Below are 20,569 nucleotides of genomic sequence, written 5' to 3' on the forward strand. Positions count from 1 at the left end.
TTGGTATGTGAGATATGCGGTGAGACCGTATGTACAGAAGCCGTTGCAGTCTTGCAATTGTAAAACGTTTGGACACGTGGCAAGTGTTTGTCAAAGCAATATTTTTTTTTGTAGTTGAAGAGTCAGATGAGGCATGATGTTGTAATTGTGATGGGAATCACGTTCCTGAGATCTCGGAGTGCCCTGTACGGATGGAGGTCACAGTAGCTAGGTTCAGGGCAATCCAGCAGGTCTCCTATGTGTAGGCAGTGAAAATAGCTGAAGGAGTCAGTAGAAAGGAGATGGTAGTGGATGTCCCAGTCTACAGTGAATGCCATGCAGGAGAAGGTTCCCGACACACTAATAGTGAAGAAGGTGGACTTTGTTGCATTTATAGCGCAAGTGCCAAATTGCACTAGTCAAACTAATAACAAATCAAAGAAGCTAGACATCATTGTGAAGGCGGCAAATAAATGTCTGGATCCCCAGGACTTTAGAGACAAAATGTTACAGGGAGTACTGAATGAAGAGGTTCCCCCCTCCCAGGTCCCTGAACCTGTGTATAGATCTGAATAGACATTCTGAAATTCAGGGTAGTATAGTAGCATGAATTTGGTTAGTGTTTTTGTTTTTGGTAATTAGTATGAACTTGCTCATCCAAAATATATGTTTTTTTGGGGTATTTTTTACTATCCCGTAGGTGGCGGCAATACACCTTATGAGTGTGGTCCGTCAATAATCCTCAAAGAAGAAGAAGCTAAATAAGCTAACGTTAGACAGTTAGCATTTTTCCTCATCACATTTTCTGACCTCGTCGTTGTACAGTAGTGTAAACTGTCTCATGAGTGTCTGTCTGAAACGGAGTGTTTAAAGGACATTCTGTATACAAACAACTAGTTTGCTACCAAAAGTAAAAAGGGATGTCAAAGCGGCTGCGGAGCAGAGAGGTCTGCGCTGATTGTAGCTCCCAGGGTAAGCTAAACGATTGCTGGCTAGCCTTAGGATTTTAGGTAGCATGATAGCTAGTTTATGTTATCAGTTGTATGTAATGGTAACGCAAGCTATTTTAATATTTGCTTGCTTGATTTTCACTTTCAAAGGGATTCCTATTCTGTTTGATTGCTTGTAGTTCCAGCAACGCATAGCTTTGCTTGCAAGCTAAACTAGCTGCTAGTATGACAATGTCCAAGAAGAATGGGGAAGTCCGCTAACCTTAGCTGTCTGTTGCTAGTTAGCAGCTGGTAGCCCTTAACTTTGTTATTGTTGCGAGTTAGTTTATGCCATCTAGACTTTACAATAGTCTTCGTTTTATAACTTTAGCTTGCAAACTAGTTGGGGTATATCTCGTTTGTGGCTGTGTGAAAGTAAAATTATGACATTTGTAGTTAGGGAGCTGCCTGAAATCATGAAAAAGAATACATGCAGAATGATGTGACTCTTTTAGTCTAAATGGTTTGTGTGGACTCGGAGCCTTTGTGGTAATATAGAGTCTAAAGGTTGTGTGTGTCCCAGGCCCGTGCTGGGCCTCAGTGAACAGGGGCGTGCTGATCTGTGATGAGTGCTGCAGCGTCCACCGGGGTCTGGGCCGACACAGTTCCCAAGTCCGACACCTGACTCATACACCATGGCCACCCTCCCAGCTACAGGTGAGCACCTCACACAAGCAGCAATACTGACGCTCAAGAACAGTCAACATCTTCAATTGTTGTTTTCCCTTACCAATTGGTTGTATTGTTTGCTTCCTTTGTAGATGGTTCAGAAATTGTACAGCAATGGGGCCAACTCCATCTGGGAGCACAGCCTTCTGGACCCCTCGTCTATCACTAGTGGGAAACGCAAGGCCAACCCCCAGGACAGAGTCCAGTGAGTGGGGCACATTTCAAACTTTTAGTTGAAGGTTAAACAATATAATTTTAAACCAATGTGATGACGAATATGGGTATCTCATCTCACCATGATCTATCACTCTCACATTGTTGGACTCTATGTTGTATTAAAGTGCCATTGGGGCAGGTTTGCCTGGACAGTCTGAGGTTTGTAATTGTGATTTTCTGTTCTCTTCACAGTCCCCATAAAACTGAATTCATCAAGGCCAAATATCAGATGCTGGCGTATGTCCATCGAATGCCCTGTCGAGAGGATGACAGTGTCACCACAAAGGACCTCAGTAAGGTGAGAGATTGCAGCCAGACCATGCCCTGGATTGCAGGCTTTATTGCCATTGAGGTCATTAATTCACCAATTTATCAATTGTTTTTTATTTTCTGTTAGCTAACCAAACCTCCTTTGGCTTACACTCTAGCAACTCCACTCCAGTGTTCGGACTGGGAACCTGGAGACGTGCTTGAGACTGTTGTCTTTGGGAGCCCAGGCCAACTTCTTCCACCCGGTATGTAAGAAAAATATAAAATAGTCTGTAAATCAAATAAAGTTTTATTGGACACCTACACATGGTTAGCAGATGTTAATGCGAGAGTAGTGGAATACTTGTGTTTCTAGTTCTGACCCTGCAGTAATATCTAACAAGTAATCTAACAATTTCACAACAACTACCTTATACCCACAAGTGTAAAGGAATGAATAAGAATATGTGCATACAAATATATGGATGAGTGAAGGCCGTGCGGCATAGACAAGATACAGTAGATGGTATAGAGTACAGGAAATACCTATGAGATGAGTAATGTAGGGTATGTAAACATTATATTAAGTGGCATTGTTTAAAGTGAATAGTGATACAGTTATTACATACCATTTTTAATTATTGAAGTGGCTAGAGATTTGAGTTAGTATGTTGGCAGCAGCCACTCCATGTTAATGATGGCCTTTTAACAGTCTGATGACCTTGAGATCGAAGCTGTCCCAGCTTTGATGAACCTGTACTGACCTCACCTTCTGGATGATAGCGGGGGGAACCGGCAGTGGCTCGGGTGGTTGTTGTTCTTGATGATCTTTTTGGCCTTCCTGTGACATCGGGTGGTGTAGGTGTCCTGGAGGGCAGGTAGTTTGCCCCCGGTGATGCGTTGTGCAGACCTCACTACCCTTTAGAGAGCCTTACGGTTGTGGGCGGAGCAGTTGCCATACCAGGCAGTGATACAGCCTGACAGGATGCTCTCGATTGTGCATCTGTAAAAGTTTGTGAGTGCTTTTGGTGACAAGCCACATTTCTTCAGCCTCCTGAGGTTGAAGAGGCGCTGTTGCGCCTTCTTCACCACGCTGTCTGTGTGGGTGGACCATTTCAGTTTGTCCGTGATGTTTACGCCGAGGAACTTAACATTTTCCACCTTCTCCACTCCTGTCCCGTTGATGTGGATAGGGGGGTGCTCCCTCTGCTGTTTCCTGAAGTCCAAGATCATCTCCTTTGTTTTGTTGAGTGTGAGGTTATTTTCTTGACACCACACTCCGAGGGCCCTGTAGGCTGTCTTGTGTCGTCTGCAAACCTGATTTAGTTGGAGGCGGGCATGGCCATGCAGTCATGGGTGAACACGGAGTACAAGAGAGGGCTGAGAACGCACCCTTGTGGGGCCCCAATGTTGAGGATCAGGGGGGTGGAGATGTTGTTTCCCACCCTCACCACCTGCGGGCGGCCCATCAAAGTCCAGGACCCAGTTGCACAGGGCGGGGTCGAGACCCAGGGTCTCGAGCTTAATGACAAGTTTGGAGGGTACTATGGTGTTAAATGCTGAGCTGTAATCTATGAACAGCATTCTTACATAGATATTCCTCTTGTCCAGATGGGTTAGGAGAGTGTGATTATGTCGTCTGTGGACCTATTGGGGCAATAAGCAAATTGAAGTGGGTCTAGGGTGTCAGGTAGGGTGGAGGTGATATGATCCTTGACTAGTCTCTCAAAGCACTTCATTATGACGGAAGTGAGTGCTACGGGGCGATAGCCGTTTAGCTCCGTTACCATAGCTTTCTTGGGAACAGGAACACTGGTGGCCCTCTTGAAGCATGTGGGAACAGCAGACTGGGATAGGGATTGATTGAATATGTCCATAAACACACCATCCAGGTGGTCTGCACATGCAGGAGCGGTGAAGGAGAGCCCACATGTTTTTGTAGCGGGCCGTGTCCGTGGCACTGTATTGTCCTCAAAGCGAATAAAGAAGTTGTTTAATTTATCTGGGAGCAAGATGTCGGTGTCCGCGACGAGGCTGATTTTCTTTTTGTAATCTGTGATTGACTGTTTACCCTGCCACGTACGTCTCGTGTCTGAGCCGTTGAATTGCGTCTCACATTTGTCTCTACTGACTCTTAGCTTGTTTGATTGCCTTACGGAGGGAATATCTACACTGTTTGTATTCGGTCATGTTTCCGGTTCCATTGCCATGATTAAAAGCGTTGGTTCACGCTTTGAGTTTTGCGCGAATGCTGCCATCAATCCACGGTTTCTGGTTGGGGAAGGTTTTAATAGTCACTGTGGGTTCAACATCACTGATGCACTTGTTAACTTCTTACGGCTGAAATCCCGTTAACGGGATCGATTTGACAACAGCCAGTGAAAGTGCAGGGTGCCAAATTCAAACAACAATAATCTCATAATTAAAATTCCTCAAACATACATGTATTATACACCATTTTAAAGAAACTTGTTGTTAATCCCACCACAGTGTCCAATTTCAAAAAGGCTTTACGGTGAAAATATACAATGCGATTATGTTAGGTCAGCACCAAGTCACAAAAAAACACAGCCATTTTCTAGCCAAAGAGAGGAGTCACAAAAAGCAGAAAGAGATAAAATTAATCACTAACCTTTGATGATCTTCATCAGATGGCACTCATAGGTCTTCATGTTACACAATACATGTATGTTTTGTTCGAGAAAGTTCATATTTATATCCAAAAATCTCAGTTTACATTGGCGCGTTATGTTCAGTAATGTTTTGTTCCTCCAAAACAGCCGGTGATTTTGCAGAGAGCCACATCAATTTACAGAAATCTGTGTTATGCACAGAATTAAAGATATACTTCTCCTTAATGCAACCGCGGTGTCAGATTTCAAAAAAGCTTTACGGCAAAAGCACACCGTGCGAGAGTCCAGCGCTCAGCCACCATACAGATTAGAGGTCGACTGATTAATCGGAATGGCCGATTTCAAGTTTTCATAACAATCGGAAATCGGATTTTCACCTTGTCAGCTCGGTGGATCCAATCTTGCAACCTTACAGTTAACTAGTCCAATGCTTTAACGACCTGCCTCTCTCTCGTTGCACTCCACAAGGAGACTGCATGTTATGCGAATGCAGTAGGGCCAAGGTAAGTTGCTAGCTGCTTTAAACTTATAAAAAACAATCAATCATAATCACTAGTTAACTACACATGGTTGATGATATTACTAGATATTATCTAGCGTGTCCTGCGTTGCATATAATTTGACTGAGCATGCAAGTATCTAAGTATCTGACTGAGCAGTGGTGGGCAGAAGCAGGTGCGTAAACATTTATTCAAACAGCACTTTCTTTGCGTTTTGCCAGCAGCGCTTCTTTGTGCGTCAAGCATTGCGCTGTTTATGACTTCAAGCCTATCAACTCCCGAGATGAGGCTGGTGTAACCGAAGTGAAATGGCTAGCTAGTTAGCGCGCGCTAATAGCGTTTCAAACGTCACTCTCTCTGAGCCTGTGGTTGTTTCCCTTGCTCTGCATGGGTAACGCTGCTTTGAAGGGTTGCTGTTATCGTTGTGTTCCTGGTTCGAGCCCAGGGAGGAGCGAGGAGAGGGACTGAAGCTATACTGTTACACTTGCAATATTAAAGTGTCTTTAAGAACATCCAATAGTCAAAGGTTAATGAAATACAAATGGTATAGAGGGAAATAGTCCTATTCCAATAATAACTACAACTTAACTTCTTACCTGGGAATATTGAAGACTCATGTTAAAAGGAACCACCAGCTTTCATATGTTCTCATGTTCTGAGAAAGGAACTTAAACGTTAGCTTTCTTACATGGCACATATTGCACTTTTACTCTCTTCTCCAACACTTTGTTTTTGCATTATTTAAACCAAATTGAACGTGTTTCATTATTTGAGGCTAAATTGAATTTATTGATGTATTATATTAAGTTTAAAATAAGTGTTCATTTAGTATTGTTGTAATTGTCAATTTTACAAATTTAAAAATAAAAATAAAAATAGTCCGATTAATCGGTATCGCCTTTTTAGGTCCTCCAATAATCGGTATCGTCATCAGCGTTGAAAAATCATAATCAGTCGACCTCTAATTCAGATACCCGCCATGTTGTGGAGTCAACAAGTCAGACATAGCATTATAAATATTCACTTACCTTTGAGGATCTTCATCAGAATGCACTCCCAGGAATCCCAGTTCCACAATAAATGTTTGATAAAGTCCATAATTTATGTCCAAATACCTCCTTTTTGTTCGCACGTTTAATCCAGTAATCCAAATGCGCAAGCACTATGTCTAGACGAAAAGTTAAAAAGTAGAAACATATCGAATGATGTATGTAATCAATCTTTAGGATGTTTTTATCATAAATCTTCATAATGTTTCAACCGGACAATTCCTTTGTCTTTAGAAATGAAAAGGAACAAAGCTCGTGCTCACGGCCGCGGGAGTCACTAAACTCGAGGCTTTCAGCCAGACCCCTGATTCAAACAGCTCTTATTCGCGCCCCCTTCACAGTAGAAGCCTGAAACAAGGTTCTAAAGACTGTTGAAATCTAGTGGAAGCCTTAGAAAGTGCAAATTGACCAAATTTACACTGTATGTTGGATAGGCAATCACTTTTTAAAAACTACAAACCTCAGATTTCCCACGTCTTGGTTGGATTTTTCTCAGGTTATCGCCTGCCATATGAGCTTTGTTATACTCACAGACATCATTCAAACAGTTTTAGAAACTTCAGTGTTTTCTTTCCAAATCTAATAATATGCATATCTTAGCTTCCTGACGTGAAAATAGCGCCCCCAAGCCATTAGAAGTTAATAAACTCGCTCACCGTCTGAGGCTATCCGGAACATATCCCAGTCCACGTGATCGAAGCAATCTTGAAGCGTGGAATCAGATTAGTCGGACCAGCGTTGAACAGACCTGAGCACGGGTGTTTCCTGTTTTAGTTTGTCTATAGGCTGGGAGCAACAAGATGGAGTCATGGTCAGATTTTCCGAAAGGAGGGCGATGGAGGGCTTTGTATGCGTCGTGGAAGTTAGAGTAGCAATGATCCAGAATGCTGCCAGCCCTGGCCGCGCATTTGATATGCTGATAAAAATTTAGGGAGCCTTGTTTTCAGATTAGCTTTGTTAAAATCCCCAGCTACTTTAAATGCAGCTTCAGGATATGTGGTTTCCAGTTTATATAGAGTCCAATGGAGTTCTTTCAGGGCCGTCAAGGTGTCTGCTTAGGGGGATAGACATGGCTGTGATTGTAACCGAAGAAAATGATCTTGGTAGATAATGCGGTCGGCATTTGGTTGTTAAGGAATTCTAGTTCAGGTGAACAAAAGGACTTTAGTTCCTGTATGTTATGATTACACCACGACTCGTTAATCATAAGGCATACACCCCCGCCCTTCTTTTTACCAGAGAGAGGTTTGTTTCTGTCGGCACGATGCCTGACGAAACCAGATGGCTTTACCGACTCCCGAGTTAGCCATGTTTCCATGAAACAGAGAATGTTATGATCTCTGACGTCTCTGGAAGGCAACCCTTGCTCGAATTTCATCTACCTTGTTGTCAAGAGACTGGACATTGGCGAGTAGCATACTCAGGAGTGGCGAGCGATGTGCCCGTCTACGGAGTCGGACCAGAAGACCGCTCAGTCTGCCCTTTCTGCGGCGCTGTTGTTTTGGGTGGCCTACTGGGATCCGATCCATTGTCCTGGTGGTCAAAATAGAGGATCCGCTTCGGGAAAGTCGTATTCCTGGTCGTAATGTTGTTAAGTTGACGTTGCTCTTATATCCAATAGTTATTCCCGACTGTATGCAATAAGACTTAAGATTTCCTGGGGTAACAGTGTAAGAAATAATACATTTTAAAAATACCGCAGTTTCCTAAGAACGCGAAGCGAGGTGACCATCTCTGTCGGCCCCATCATGGAATCCACTCAGTTACCTGAAATGTATCAATACATAAAAGCCTGCACGCTATTGCACCAGTGTCCAGTGTCTTATTGTATTGAAGTGACGTGGCCTGTCCAGTGTCTCATTGTATTGAGGTGGTGTGGCCTGTCCAGTGTCTCATTGTATTGAAGTGACGTGGCCTGTCCAGTGTCTCATTGTATTGAAGTGACGTGGCCTGTCCAGTGTCTCATTGTATTGAAGTGACGTGGCCTGTCCAGTGTCTCATTGTATTGAGGTGGCGTGGCCTGTCCAGTGTCTCCTTGTTTTTATTTTTTATTTATTTCACCCTTATTTAACCAGGTAGGCAAGTTGAGAACAAGTTCTCATTTACAATTGCGACCTGGTCAAGCTAAAGCAAACCAGTTCGACGCATATCACAACACAGAGTTACACATGGAGTAAAACAACCATAGTAAATAATACAGTAGAAACAAGTCTATATACGATGTGAGCAAATGAGGTGAGATAAGGGAGGTAAAGTTTTTTTAAAGGCCATGGTGGCAATGTAAATACAATATACCAAGTAAAACACTGTAATGGTAGATTTGCAGTGGAAGACTGTGCAAAGTAGAAATAAAAATAATGGTGTGCAAAGGAGCAAAATAAAGAAATAAATACAGTAGGGAAAGAGGTAGTTGTTGGGGCTAAATTATAGGTGGGCTATGTACAGGTGCAGTAATCTGTGAGCTGCTCTGACAGCTGGTGCTTAAAGCGATTAAAGCTAGTGAGGAAGATGTGTTTCCAGTTTCAGAGATTTTTGTAGTTCGTTCCAGTCATTGGCAGCAGAGAACTTGACGGAGAGGCGGCCAAATAAATAATTGGTTTTGGGGGTGACCAGAGAGATATACCTGTTGGAGCGCGTGCTACAGCGAGCTGATATAAGGGGGGGACTTTACCTAGCAGGGTCTTGTAGATGACATGGAGCCAGTGGGTTTGGCGACGAGTATGAAGCGAGGGCCAGCCAACGAGAGTGTACAGGTCGCAATGGTGGGTAGTATATGGGGCTTTGGTGACAAAACGGATGGCACTGTGATAGACTGCATCCAATTTGTTGAGTAGGGTATTGGAGGCTATTTTGTAAATGACATCGCCGAAGTCGAGGATTGGTAGGATGGTCAGTTTTACAAGGGTATGTTTGGCAGCATGAGTGAAGGATGCTTTGTTGTGAAATAGGAAGCCAATTCTAGATTTAATGTTGCGTTGGAGATGTTTGATATGGGTCTGAAAGGAGAGTTTACAGTCTAACCAGACACCTAGGTATTTGTAGTTGTCCACGTATTCTAAGGCAGAGCCGTCCAGAGTAGTGATGTTGGGCAGGTGCAGGCGGGCAGGTGTCTCATTGTATTGAGGTGGCGTGGCCTGTCCAGTGCCTCATTGTGTTGGGGGTGGCGTGGCCTGTCGAGTGTCTCATTGTGTTGGGGGTGGCGTGGCCTGTCCAGTGTCTCATTGTGTTGGGGGTGGTGTGGCCTGTCCAGTGTCTCATTGTGTTGGGGGTGGTGTGGCCTGTCCAGTGTCTCATTGTGTTGGGGGTGGTGTGGCCTGTCCAGTGTCTCATTGTGTTGGGGGTGGTGTGGTCTGTCCAGTGTCTCATTGTGTTGGGGGTGGTGTGGCCTGTCCAGTGTCTCATTGTGTTGGGGGTGGTGTGGCCTGTCCAGTGTCTCATTGTGTTGGGGGGGTGGTGTGGCCTGTCCAGTGTCTCATTGTGTTGGGGGTGGTGTGGCCTGTCCAGTGTCTCATTGTGTTGGGGGTGGTGTGGCCTGTCCAGTGTCTCATTGTGTTGGGGGTGGTGTGGTCTGTCCAGTGTCTCATTGTGTTGGGGGTGGTGTGGCCTGTCCAGTGTCTCATTGTGTTGGGGGTGGTGTGGCCTGTCCAGTGTCTCATTGTGTTGGGGGTGGTGTGGCCTGTCCAGTGTCTCATTGTGTTGGGGGTGGTGTGGCCTGTCCAGTGTCTCATTGTGTTGGGGGTGGTGTGGTCTGTCCAGTGTCTCATTGTGTTGGGGGTGGTGTGGCATGTCCAGTGTCTCATTTTGTTGGGGGTGGCGTGGCATGTCCAGTGTCTCATTGTGTTGGGGGTGGTGTGGCCTGTCCAGTGTCTCATTGTGTTGGGGGTGGTGTGGCCTGTCCAGTGTCTCATTGTGTTGGGGGTGGTGTGGCCTGTCCAGTGTCTCATTGTATTGAGGTGGTGTGGTCTGTCCAGTGTCTCATTGTGTTGGGGGTGGTGTGGCCTGTCCAGTGTCTCATTGTGTTGGGCTGGTGTGTCCTGTTTGTCCTTCAGGAAAAAGGAAACAGTCCACTGCATGTAGCAGCTAAGGCATGTCAGGTGTCACAAGCAGAACTGCTGGCTGTGTATGGGGCGGATCCTGGTGCCCTAGACACAGGGGGTAAGACCCCTGTTGACTACGCAAGGTAAAGCAATCTTCATACTCATTTGTACTGCACTTGAGCGATCCATTACCGCTGATGGTGTGACAACTCTTTCCCAGAAACGGTTTATGAGGCTGCCTAGTACTTAGATTTATTAGAAGAATGATGTAAATTATTACAGATCCTGAATAAACTGAAACTTTACCACCTTTGGGTTTTATTGTAAAGAGGTCTAAAAATACAGTGCTATGTTTGGCATTTACAGTAAACATACATTGACCTCACCGTCACTTCTATTGATGTGGAAAAGACTCATGACCTATTATTCATGTTCCAATCAGACAAGCAGGCCACCAGGAGCTGGCAGACAGACTGGTAGAGATCCAGTATGAACTCACAGACCGCTTGGCATTTTACCTCTGTGGGAGAAGGCCAGGTAAGAGTGGAGAAGACTCATGGACAGAGGCAAGGTAGCCTAGCGGTTAAGTGTTGGGCCAGTAACCAAATGGGCGCTGGTTTGAATTCCTGAGTTAACTAGGTGAAAACAATTTGATCTTTTCCCCTTGAGCAAGGCACTTAACCGTAATTCCTTCAGTAAGTCACTCTGGATAAGAGTAATCAGGGTTTCCCAAACTCGGTCCTGGGGCACACCCTGGGTGCACGTTTTGGTGTTTGCCCTAGCACTACACGGCTGATTCAAATAATCAAAGCCTGTTGTTGGGGGCTCTGTGCTAAATTCTTAATGTAAATATCCGTTGTTTTAATCTGACTGTTTGTCTACTAGATCATAGGAATGGACAACACTTCATAATCCCACAAATGGCTGACAGGTAAGAACTGAGCCCAACATGATGGCATGCTTATGGAGAATGGGAATGGAATGCTGTTGAGACATGTTGGTGGTTCAGTGGCATTTTACAAAAACCTCTTCTCAATGTCCTGATAAGCCAGCTGTGTGTATCCATCCTATGGTTTAGTAACTGAAGTTATAACATAATGCATTTATCAAACCATCCTTGTTTATCTCTTTCCTGCCATATCTTGATGGAAAAGAAATTTGTAAGTATGTCAACTGTTGTCTATAGTTATGTCTTGAATTAACTATATAAACTGATATCCAACTGGCCTCACAACCACAGAATGCGTGTAACCATGCCAGCCCAGGACCACCTTCACGTGCGGGATTGTCTGAGGGGGGAGGGGTGCATCTCTTTCTGTAATAAAAGCCCTTTGGTGGGGAAAAACACATTCTAATTGGCTGGGCTTGACTCCCTAGTGTGTGTGTGTCAAAAGTACCAGTCAAAAGTTTGGACACCTACTCATTCCATGGTTTTTCTTTTCATTATTTTCTACATTTTGTAGAATAATAGTGAAAACACAACTATGAAATAACATGTGTAGTAACCAAAAGGTGTTAAACAAATCCAAATATATTTGAGATTCTTCAAAGGAGTCACCCTTTGCCTAAACAGTTTTGCACACACTTGGCATTATCTCAACCACCTTCATGAGGTACTACCTGGAATGCATTTCAATAAACATATGTACCTTGTTAATTTGCGGAATGTCTTTCCTCAATGTATTTGAGCCAATCAGTTGTGTTGTGACAAGGTAGGGGTGGTATACAGCAGATAGCCCTATTTGGTAAAAAATAAAATAAAAAGTCCATATTATGGCAAGAACAGCTCATATAAGCAGAGAAACTACAGTCCATCATTACTTTAAGACATGAAGGTCAAGTCACTCCGGAATATTTCAAGAACTTTGAAAGTACGTTCAAGTGCAGTCGCAAAAACCATCGAGCGCTATGAAGAAACTGGTTCTCACGAGGACCTCCAAAGGAAAGGAAGACCCAGAGTTACCTCTGCTGCAGAGGATAAGTTCATTAGAGTTACCAGCCTCAGAAATGGGCAATTAAATGCACCTCAGATTGCAGCCCAAATAAAACCAGAGTTCAAGTAACAGACTCATCTCAACATCAACTGTTCAGAGGAGACTGCATGAATCAGGCCTTCATGGTCAAATTGCTGCAAAGAAACCACTACTAAATGACACCAATAATAAGAAGAGACTTGCTTGGGCCAAGAAACAGGAGCAATGGACATCAGACCGGTGGAAATCTATCCTTTGGTCTGATGAGTCCAAATTTTAGATTTTTGGTTCCAACCGCTGTGTCTTTGTGAGATGCAGAGTCGGGGAACGAATGATCTCCGCATGTGTGGTTCCCACCGTGAAGCATGGAGGAGGTGGTTTAGGGGTGCATTGCTGATGACTGTCTGTGATTTATTTAGAAATCAAGGCACACTTAACCAGCATGGCTACCACAGCATTCTGCAGTGATATGCCATCCCATCAGGTTTGCATTTAGTGGGACTATCATTTGTTTTTGAAGAGTGCAATGACCCAACACACCTCCAGGCTGTGTAAGGGCTATTTAACCAAGAATGAGAGTGATGGAAAAGTGCTCAGCATCTGTGGTAACTCCTTTAAGCATTCCAGGTGACTACCTCATGAAGCTGGTTGAGAGAATGCCAAGAGTGTGCAAAGCTGTCATCAAGGCAAAGTGTGGCTACTTTGAAGAATGTAAAATCTGAAATATATTTATTTTAGTAAAAAGAAAGAAAGAATGTTGAATTAGGTGTGTCCAAACCTTTGACTGGAGGTGTATGTAATTGTGATTTCTTATTTTTTTATATATAAATTTGCCATTTCTAAAAACCTGTTTTTGCTTTGTCATTATGGGATATTGTGTGTAGATTGATGAGGGTAATACACTATTTAATTTTAGAATAAAGCTGTAACCTAACAAAATGTAGTTAGTCACTGTATATATTTTATTTTTTATGTCTACAGCAGTCTGGATTTGTCAGAATTTGCAAAAGCTGCAAAAAAAAAACTCCAGTCTGTGAGTGACCGTATATATTTTTTCCAAACATGGTTTTATTATGGTCCTTTTCGACATACCGGTGATGCGATTTTACTGTGGCTTGTGATTTCAGCTCACTAACCATCAGTTTGAAGAGCTTGCCATGGACGTTTATGATGAAGTGGACAGAAGAGAAACTGATGCAGGTTGAACTGACATTTGACATGTTTGTAGTGTTTGATAAAGGTATCAATAGGTGTTTTAATAGATTATTAGTGTGATTTTAACAAAACAAATCATTTTTATTTCTGTTCTGTCTTTGCTGTATCAGTGTGGCTCGTGACTCAGAACCACAGCACTCTGGTAACAGATACAACTTTGGTGCCTTTCCTCCCTGTCAACCCCGAATACTCATCCACCAGGAACCAGGCAAGTCACATAAAAATGTCTTTCAACATTATATCAAATTTGGTTGGTCTCTTTCCCAAGCCTTTAGGTAAATGTTATGCATTTGATTGAAGAGCCTACACTTTCAGCACTGCTGCTTCATAATATTGTCTTGTCATTTGTTTTGCAGGGCAGACAGAAGCTAGCAAGGTTCAATGCACATGAATTTTCAACACTCGTCATTGATATTTTAACTGATGCCAAACGTCGGCAACGGGGGAACTCCTGTGAAAGTCCCAGAGGTATAGTACAGTAATCTGAAGCTACATTTATTCAAATGGGCTATTTCTGATTTGATCCAGCACCTGATTAGAACAAAGCTCATTACTGTACCCACTAGGGCATGGTTGTTGCGTGGTCCACTCACCAGACTGTTGCTCTCTCTCCTCAGAGGACATAGAGCTCATCCTGAAGGGAATCGGCAGCCGTCATGGGAGTGATAACCAGGATAATGAAGACCAACCAGATTATGACAGTGTGGCGTCAGATGAAGATCCAGAGCGGGAACCCGCCTCTGGGAAGAATGGGAAAGATGACAGGACCAAGGTATCACCATATTTGTAGTTTTTTAATATAGTTTTTCATTACCATTCACATTGGATCGGCTTAGCCATTCAACTCTCCGTTCCATCCTGCTTCCCCATGCTTCAGAGCTCGGAGTCGTCTGACCTGTCTGATGGACCCATCACAGTACAGGAGTTCATGGAGGTGAAGAGCGCCCTCACAGCCTCCGAGGCCAAGATACAGCAGCTGCTCAAGGTCAACTGTCACCTGAGTGAGGAGATCCGGATGATGCAGAGCAAGGTATGTTTATGACTTGAGCATTATAACAACTAACTGTTCCCACAGTAAGTCTGGAATGAGTTGGTGTCCAAACATTTGGCTGGTACTTGCACTTGCCCTTTTTTGCACTGACATGAGCAGGACCAACACAACAATGGAGCAGTTCTCTCTCGCTCTATTTGTTCTTCCTCACTCTCTCTCTATGCTCTTCCTCGCTCTCTCTCTCTCTATGCTCTTCCTCATGCTCTTCCTCACGAGAGAGCATAGAGAGAGAGCGCGAGGAAGAGCATAGAGGAAGAGAGAGTGGGTGACCTGTTTTACAGCATTTTGGAACAGGGAGTACATGAGAGGGCTCAGAACGCACCCTTGTGGGGCCCCAGTGTTTAGGATCAGCGGGGTGGAGATGTTGTTGCCTACCCTCACCACCTGGGGGCGGCCCGTCAGGAAGTCCAGTACCCAGTTGCACAGGGCGGGGTCGAGACCCAGGGTCTCGAGCTTGATGATGAGCTTGGAGGGCACTATGGTGTTAAATGCCGAGCTGAAGTCGATGAACAACATTCTCACATAGGTATTCCTCTTGTCCAGATGGGTTAGGGCAGTGTGCAGTGTGGTTGAGATTGCATCGTCTGTGGACCTATTTGGGCGGTAAGCAAATTGGAGTGGGTCTAGGGTGTCAGGTAGGGTGGAGGTGATATGGTCCTTGACTAGTCTCTCAAAACACTTCATGATGACTGAAGTGAGTGCTACGGGGCGGTAGTCGTTTAGCTCAGTTACCTTAGCTTTCTTGGGAACAGGAACAATGGTGGCCCTCTTGAAGCATGTGGGAACAACTGACTGGGATAGGGATTGATTGAATATGTCCATAAACACACCTGCCAGCTGGTCTGCACATGCTCTGAGGGCGCGGCTGGGGATGCCGTCTGGGCCTGCAGCCTTGCGAGGGTTGACACGTTTAAAAGGAGAGTCCGCATGTTTTAGTTGCGGGCAGTGTCAGTGGCACTGCACTGTATTGTCCTCAAAGCGGGCAAAAAAGTTATTTAGTCTGCCTGGGAGCAAGACATCCTGGTCCGTGACTGTGCTGGTTTTCTTTTTGTAATCCGTGATTGACTGTAGACCCTGCCACATACCTCTTGTGTCTGAGTTGAGATTCTACTTTGCCTCTATACTGACGCTTAGCTTGTTTGATTGCCTTGCGGAGGGAATAGTTACACTGTTTGTATTCGGTCATGTTTCCAGTCACCTTGCCCTGATTAAAAGCAGTGGTTCGCGCTTTCAGTTTCGCGCGAATGCTGCCATCAATCCACGGTTTCTGGTTAGGGAATGTTTTAATCGTTGCTATGGGACATCTTCAACGCACGTTCTAATGAACTCGCACACCGAATCAGAGTATTCGTCAATGTTGTCGTCTGACGCAATACGGAACATATCCCAGTCCACGTGATGGAAGCAGTCTTGGAGTGTGGAATCAGATTGGTCGAACCAGCGTTGAACAGACCTCAGCTTCTTGTTTTAGTTTCTGTCTGTAGGCAGGGATCAACAAAATGGAGTCGTGGTCAGCTTTTCCGAAAGGAGGGTGGGGCAGGGCCTTATATGCATCACGGAAGTTGGAATAGCAATGATCCAAGGTTTTTCCAGCCCTGGTTGCCCCAGCTACAATGAATGCAGCCTCCGGATATATGGATTCCAGTTTGTAAAGAGTCATATAAAGTTCGTTCAGAGCCATCGATGTGTCTGCTTGGGGGGGGGATATATACGGCTGTGATTATAATCGAAGAGAATTCCCTTGGTAGATAATGCGGTCTACATTTGATTGTGATGATTTCTAAATCAGGTGAACAGAAGGACTTGAGTTCCTGTATGTTGTTGTGGCCACACCACGTCACGTTAACCATAAAGCATACGCCCCCGCCCCTCTTCATACCAGAAATATGTTTGTTTCTGTCGGCGTGATGCGTGGAGAAACCAGCTGGCTGCACCGTCTCCGATAGCATCTCTCCAGTGAGCCATGTTTCCGTAAAGCAAAGAACGTTACAGTCTCTGATGTCCCTCTGGAATGCTACTCAGATTTCATCAACCTTGTTGTCAAGAGACTGGACTTTGGCGAGGAGAATGCTAGGGAGTGGTGCACGATGTGCCCGTCTCCAGAGTCTGACCAGAAGACCGCTTCGTTTTCCCCTTTTTCGAAGTCGTTTTTGGGGTCGCCGGCTGGGATCCATTCCGTTGTCCTGGGTGAAAGGCAGAACACAGGATCCTCTTCGCGAAAGTCATATTCTTGGTCGTACTGATGGTAGTTCAGTAGTTCTTCTCGACTGTATGTAATGAAACCTAAGATGACCTGGGGTACCAATGTAAGAAATAACACGTAAAAAAACAAAAACTGCATAGTTTCCTAGGAACGCGAAGCGGGGCGGCCATCTCTGTCGGCGCCGGAAGTACAATATATTTTCTGATATATACAGAGAATAGATTCGGCCCAAGAATTGAACCCTGTGGTACCCCCATAGAGACTGCCAGAGGACCAGACAACATGCCCTCCGATTTGACACACTGAACTCTGTCTGCAAAGTAGTTGGTGAACCAGTCTGCCGATAAGAATATGGTGATTGACAGAGTCGAAAGCCTTGGCCAGGTCGATGAAGACAGCTGTCTTTTATCGATGGCGGTTATGATATCGTTTAGTACCTTGAGCGTGGCTGAGGTGCACCCGTGACCGGCTCGGAAACCGGATTGCACAGCGGAGAAGGTACGGTGGGATTCGAGATGGTCAGTGATCTGTTTGTTGACTTTGCTTTCGAAGACCTTAGATAGGCAGGGCAGGATGGATATAGGTCTGTAACAGTTTGGGTCCAGGGTGTCTCCCCCTTTGAAGAGGGGGATGACCGCGGCAGCTTTCCAATCCTTGGGGATCTCAGATGATACGAAGGAGAGGTTGAACAGGCTGGTAAATAGGGGTTGCGACAATGGCGGCGGACAGTTTCAGAAATAGAGGCTCCAGATTGTCAAGCCCAGCTGATTTGTACGGGTCCAGGTTTTGCAGCTCTTTCAGAACATCTGCTATCTGGATTTGGGTAAAGGAGAAGCTGGGGAGGCTTGGGCGAGTAGCTGCGGGAGGGGGGGGCGGAGCGGAGCTGTTGGCAGAGGTTGGAGTAGCCAGGAGGAAGGCATGGCCAGCCGTTGAGAAATGCTTGTTGAAGTTTTCAATTATCACGGATTTATCGGTGGTGACCGTGTTACCTAGCCTCAGTGCAGTGGGCAGCTGGGAGGAGGTGCTCTTGTTCTCCATGGACTTCCTAGAACTTTTTGGAGTTAGAGCTGAAGGATGCACATTTCTGCTTGAAAAAGCTGGCCTTTGCTTTCCTGACTGACTGCGTGTATTGGTTCCTGACTTCCCTGAACAGTTGCATATCGCGGGGACTATTCGATGCTATTGCAGTCCGCCACAGGATGTTTTTGTGCTGGTCGAGGGCAGTCAGGTCTGGAGTGAACCAAGGGCTGTATCTGTTCTTAGTTCTGCATTTTTTGAACGGAGCATGCTTGTCTAAGATGGTGAAGAAGTTACTTTTAAAGAATGACCAGGCATCGTCAACTGACGGGATGAGGTCAATATCCTTCCAGGATACCCGGGCCAGGTCGATTAGAAAGGCCTGCTCGCAGAAGGGTTTTATGGAGCGTTTGACAGTGACGAGGAGTGGTCATTTGACCGCGGACCCGTAGCAGATACAGGCAATGAGGCAGTGATTGCTGAGATCCTGATTGAAGACAGCAGAGGTGTATTTGGAGGGCAAGATGGTCAGAATAATGTCTATGCCCATGTTTATGAATTTAGGGTTGTACCTGGTGGGTTCCTTGATGATTTGTGTGAGATTGAGGGCATCTAGCTTTGATTGTAGGACTGCCGGGGTGTTAAGCATATCCCAATTTAGGTCACCTAACAGAACAAACTCTGAAGCTAAATGGGGGGCGATCAATGCACAGATGGTGTCCAGGGCACAGCTGGGAGCTGAGGGGGTCCGGTAGCAGGCGGCAACAGTGAGAGACTTATTTCTGGAGAGATTAATTTTTAAAATTAGGAGTTTGAACTGTTTGGGCATAGACTTGGAAAGTATGACAGAACTTTGCAGGCTATCTCTGCAGTAGATTGCAACACTTCCCCCTTTGGCAGTTCTATCTTGATGGAAAGTGTTATAGTTGGGTATGGAATTTTTGGTGGCCTTCCTAAGCCAGGATTCAGACACGACCAAGGCTTTTTCGATCACAGAAGTCAACAAATGAGGGTGCCTGGGGACATGCAGGGCCTGTGTTTACCTCCACATCACCCGGGGAACAGAGTAGGGTGAAGGTGCGTCTAAAGGCTATCAAAACTGGTCGCCTAGAGCGTTGGGGACAAGGAATAGCTGTGAGCTAGCTAGCTGTGAGCTAGCTGTGAGGATCAGAAGTAGTGGCTCAGGAATTACGGCAGGAATCCGGCGTTGTTGTGGAGAGATAGTCCGATACTGGTAGATTGGCGAGTAATATCCAGGCTAAGAACAGGGCTGGCGTCTGTGCAGAAGGTAAAAGCCGCTAGCAGTGGCTAAAAATGACTAAATAGCTTGTAGCTAATTAGCTGGTTAGCTTCTGGAGGTTCTTGAATGTGTTCCAAAGTAAAAGATAATAGTTATTCCATATCACATTGGGTGAGGCAGGTTACCAGACCGTATAATTGAATTAAAAATCAAAAAGAGAGAGAATTTTGGGGGGGGGAAATATATACAAAAGTACACGAGAGGACGAACAAAACACGCCTACACTGCTACGCCATCTAGGAAATTTGTATGATGGCTGCGTGGTCCCATGGTGTTTATACTTGCGTACTATTGTTTGTACAGATGAACGTGGTACCTTCAGGCATTTGGAAATTACTCCCAATGATGAACCAGACTTGTGGAGGTCTACCATTTTTCTTTCTGTGGTCTTGGCATATTTCTTTTGATTTTCCCATGATGTCATGCAAAGAGGCACTGAGTTTGAAGGCGGGCCTTAAGAAATACATCCACAGGTACACCTCCAATTCACTCAGGCTAATTAACATCATTTATCAGAAGCTTCTAAAGCCATTATATCATTTTCTGGAATTTTTCATGCTGTTTAAAGGCACAGTCAACTTAGTGTGTGTAAACTTCTGACCCACTGGAATTATGATACAGTGAATAAGTGAAATAATCTGTCTGTAAACAATTGTTGGAAAAATGACTTGTCATGCACAAAGTAGATGTCCTAACCGACTTGCCAAAACTATAGGTTATTAACAAGAAAGTTGTGAAGAGGTTGAAAAACAAGTTTTAATGAGTAAGTGTATGTGAACTTCTGATTTCAACTGTATATATACACACATTACCGTTCAAAAGTTTGGATTCTCTTAGACATGTCCTAGTTTTTGAAAGAAAAGCACATTTTTTGGTCCATTACAATAACATCAAATTGATCAGAAATACAGTGTAGACATTGGTAATGTTGTAAATGACTATTGTAGCTTGGAATGTCAGTTTTCTTTAATGGAAAATCTACATAGGCCCATTATCAGCAACCACAATGGCATGTTGTGTTAGCTAATCCAAGTTTATAATTTTAAAAGGCTAATTGATCATTAGAAAACCCTTTTGCAATTGTTAGCACAGCTGAAAACTGTTGTGCTAATTACATGAGCAATAAAACTGGCCACCTTTAGACTAGTTGAGTATCTTGAGCATCAGCATTTGTGGGTTTGATTACAGGCTCAAAATGGCCAGAAGCAAATAACTTTCTTCTGAAACTCGTCAGTCTATTCTTGTTCTGAGAAATGAAGACTATTCCATGCGAGAAATTACCAAGAAACTGAAGATCTCTGCACAACACTGTGTACTACTTCCTTCACAGAACACCGCAAACTGTCTCTAACCAGAATAGCCATTACGCAGCCTGGTGGTGTGTTTCGGGTCATTGTCCTGTTGAAAAGGAGAGTGGTGGAATGCTACATCAGATGACCTGGCCTCCACAATCACCCGACCTCAACCCAATTGAGATGGTTTGGGATGA

The 20,569-nt window shown here is 44.6% G+C and overlaps 1 protein-coding gene across 5 annotated transcripts in view; it reads left to right on the plus strand.

Moving 5' to 3' along the window:
- The first annotated feature begins 715 nt into the window (after positions 1-715).
- Positions 716-20,569, plus strand: part of LOC123999094 (ARF GTPase-activating protein GIT2-like) — a 29,566-nt gene continuing 9,712 nt past the window's right edge. For 3 of the 5 annotated variants that reach the window (XM_046304488.1, XM_046304491.1, XM_046304490.1), the window contains exons 1-15: positions 716-951; positions 1,492-1,625; positions 1,730-1,842; positions 2,046-2,151; positions 2,282-2,368; positions 10,334-10,464; positions 10,764-10,858; positions 11,207-11,252; positions 11,476-11,481; positions 13,276-13,327; positions 13,422-13,494; positions 13,620-13,717; positions 13,866-13,977; positions 14,127-14,281; positions 14,387-14,539. In XM_046304488.1, coding sequence (XP_046160444.1) covers positions 900-951; positions 1,492-1,625; positions 1,730-1,842; positions 2,046-2,151; positions 2,282-2,368; positions 10,334-10,464; positions 10,764-10,858; positions 11,207-11,252; positions 11,476-11,481; positions 13,276-13,327; positions 13,422-13,494; positions 13,620-13,717; positions 13,866-13,977; positions 14,127-14,281; positions 14,387-14,539 — 1,413 coding nt within the window. In that variant the 5' untranslated portion in view covers positions 716-899. The remainder of the gene's footprint in view (positions 952-1,491; positions 1,626-1,729; positions 1,843-2,045; positions 2,152-2,281; positions 2,369-10,333; positions 10,465-10,763; positions 10,859-11,206; positions 11,253-11,475; positions 11,482-13,275; positions 13,328-13,421; positions 13,495-13,619; positions 13,718-13,865; positions 13,978-14,126; positions 14,282-14,386; positions 14,540-20,569) is intronic. The other 2 variants (XM_046304489.1, XM_046304492.1) reach the window with 1 other exon arrangement.

This window comes from Oncorhynchus gorbuscha, linkage group LG16 (genome assembly GCF_021184085.1).
Source record: "Oncorhynchus gorbuscha isolate QuinsamMale2020 ecotype Even-year linkage group LG16, OgorEven_v1.0, whole genome shotgun sequence".
In the NCBI taxonomy this organism is placed as follows: domain Eukaryota; kingdom Metazoa; phylum Chordata; class Actinopteri; order Salmoniformes; family Salmonidae; genus Oncorhynchus; species Oncorhynchus gorbuscha.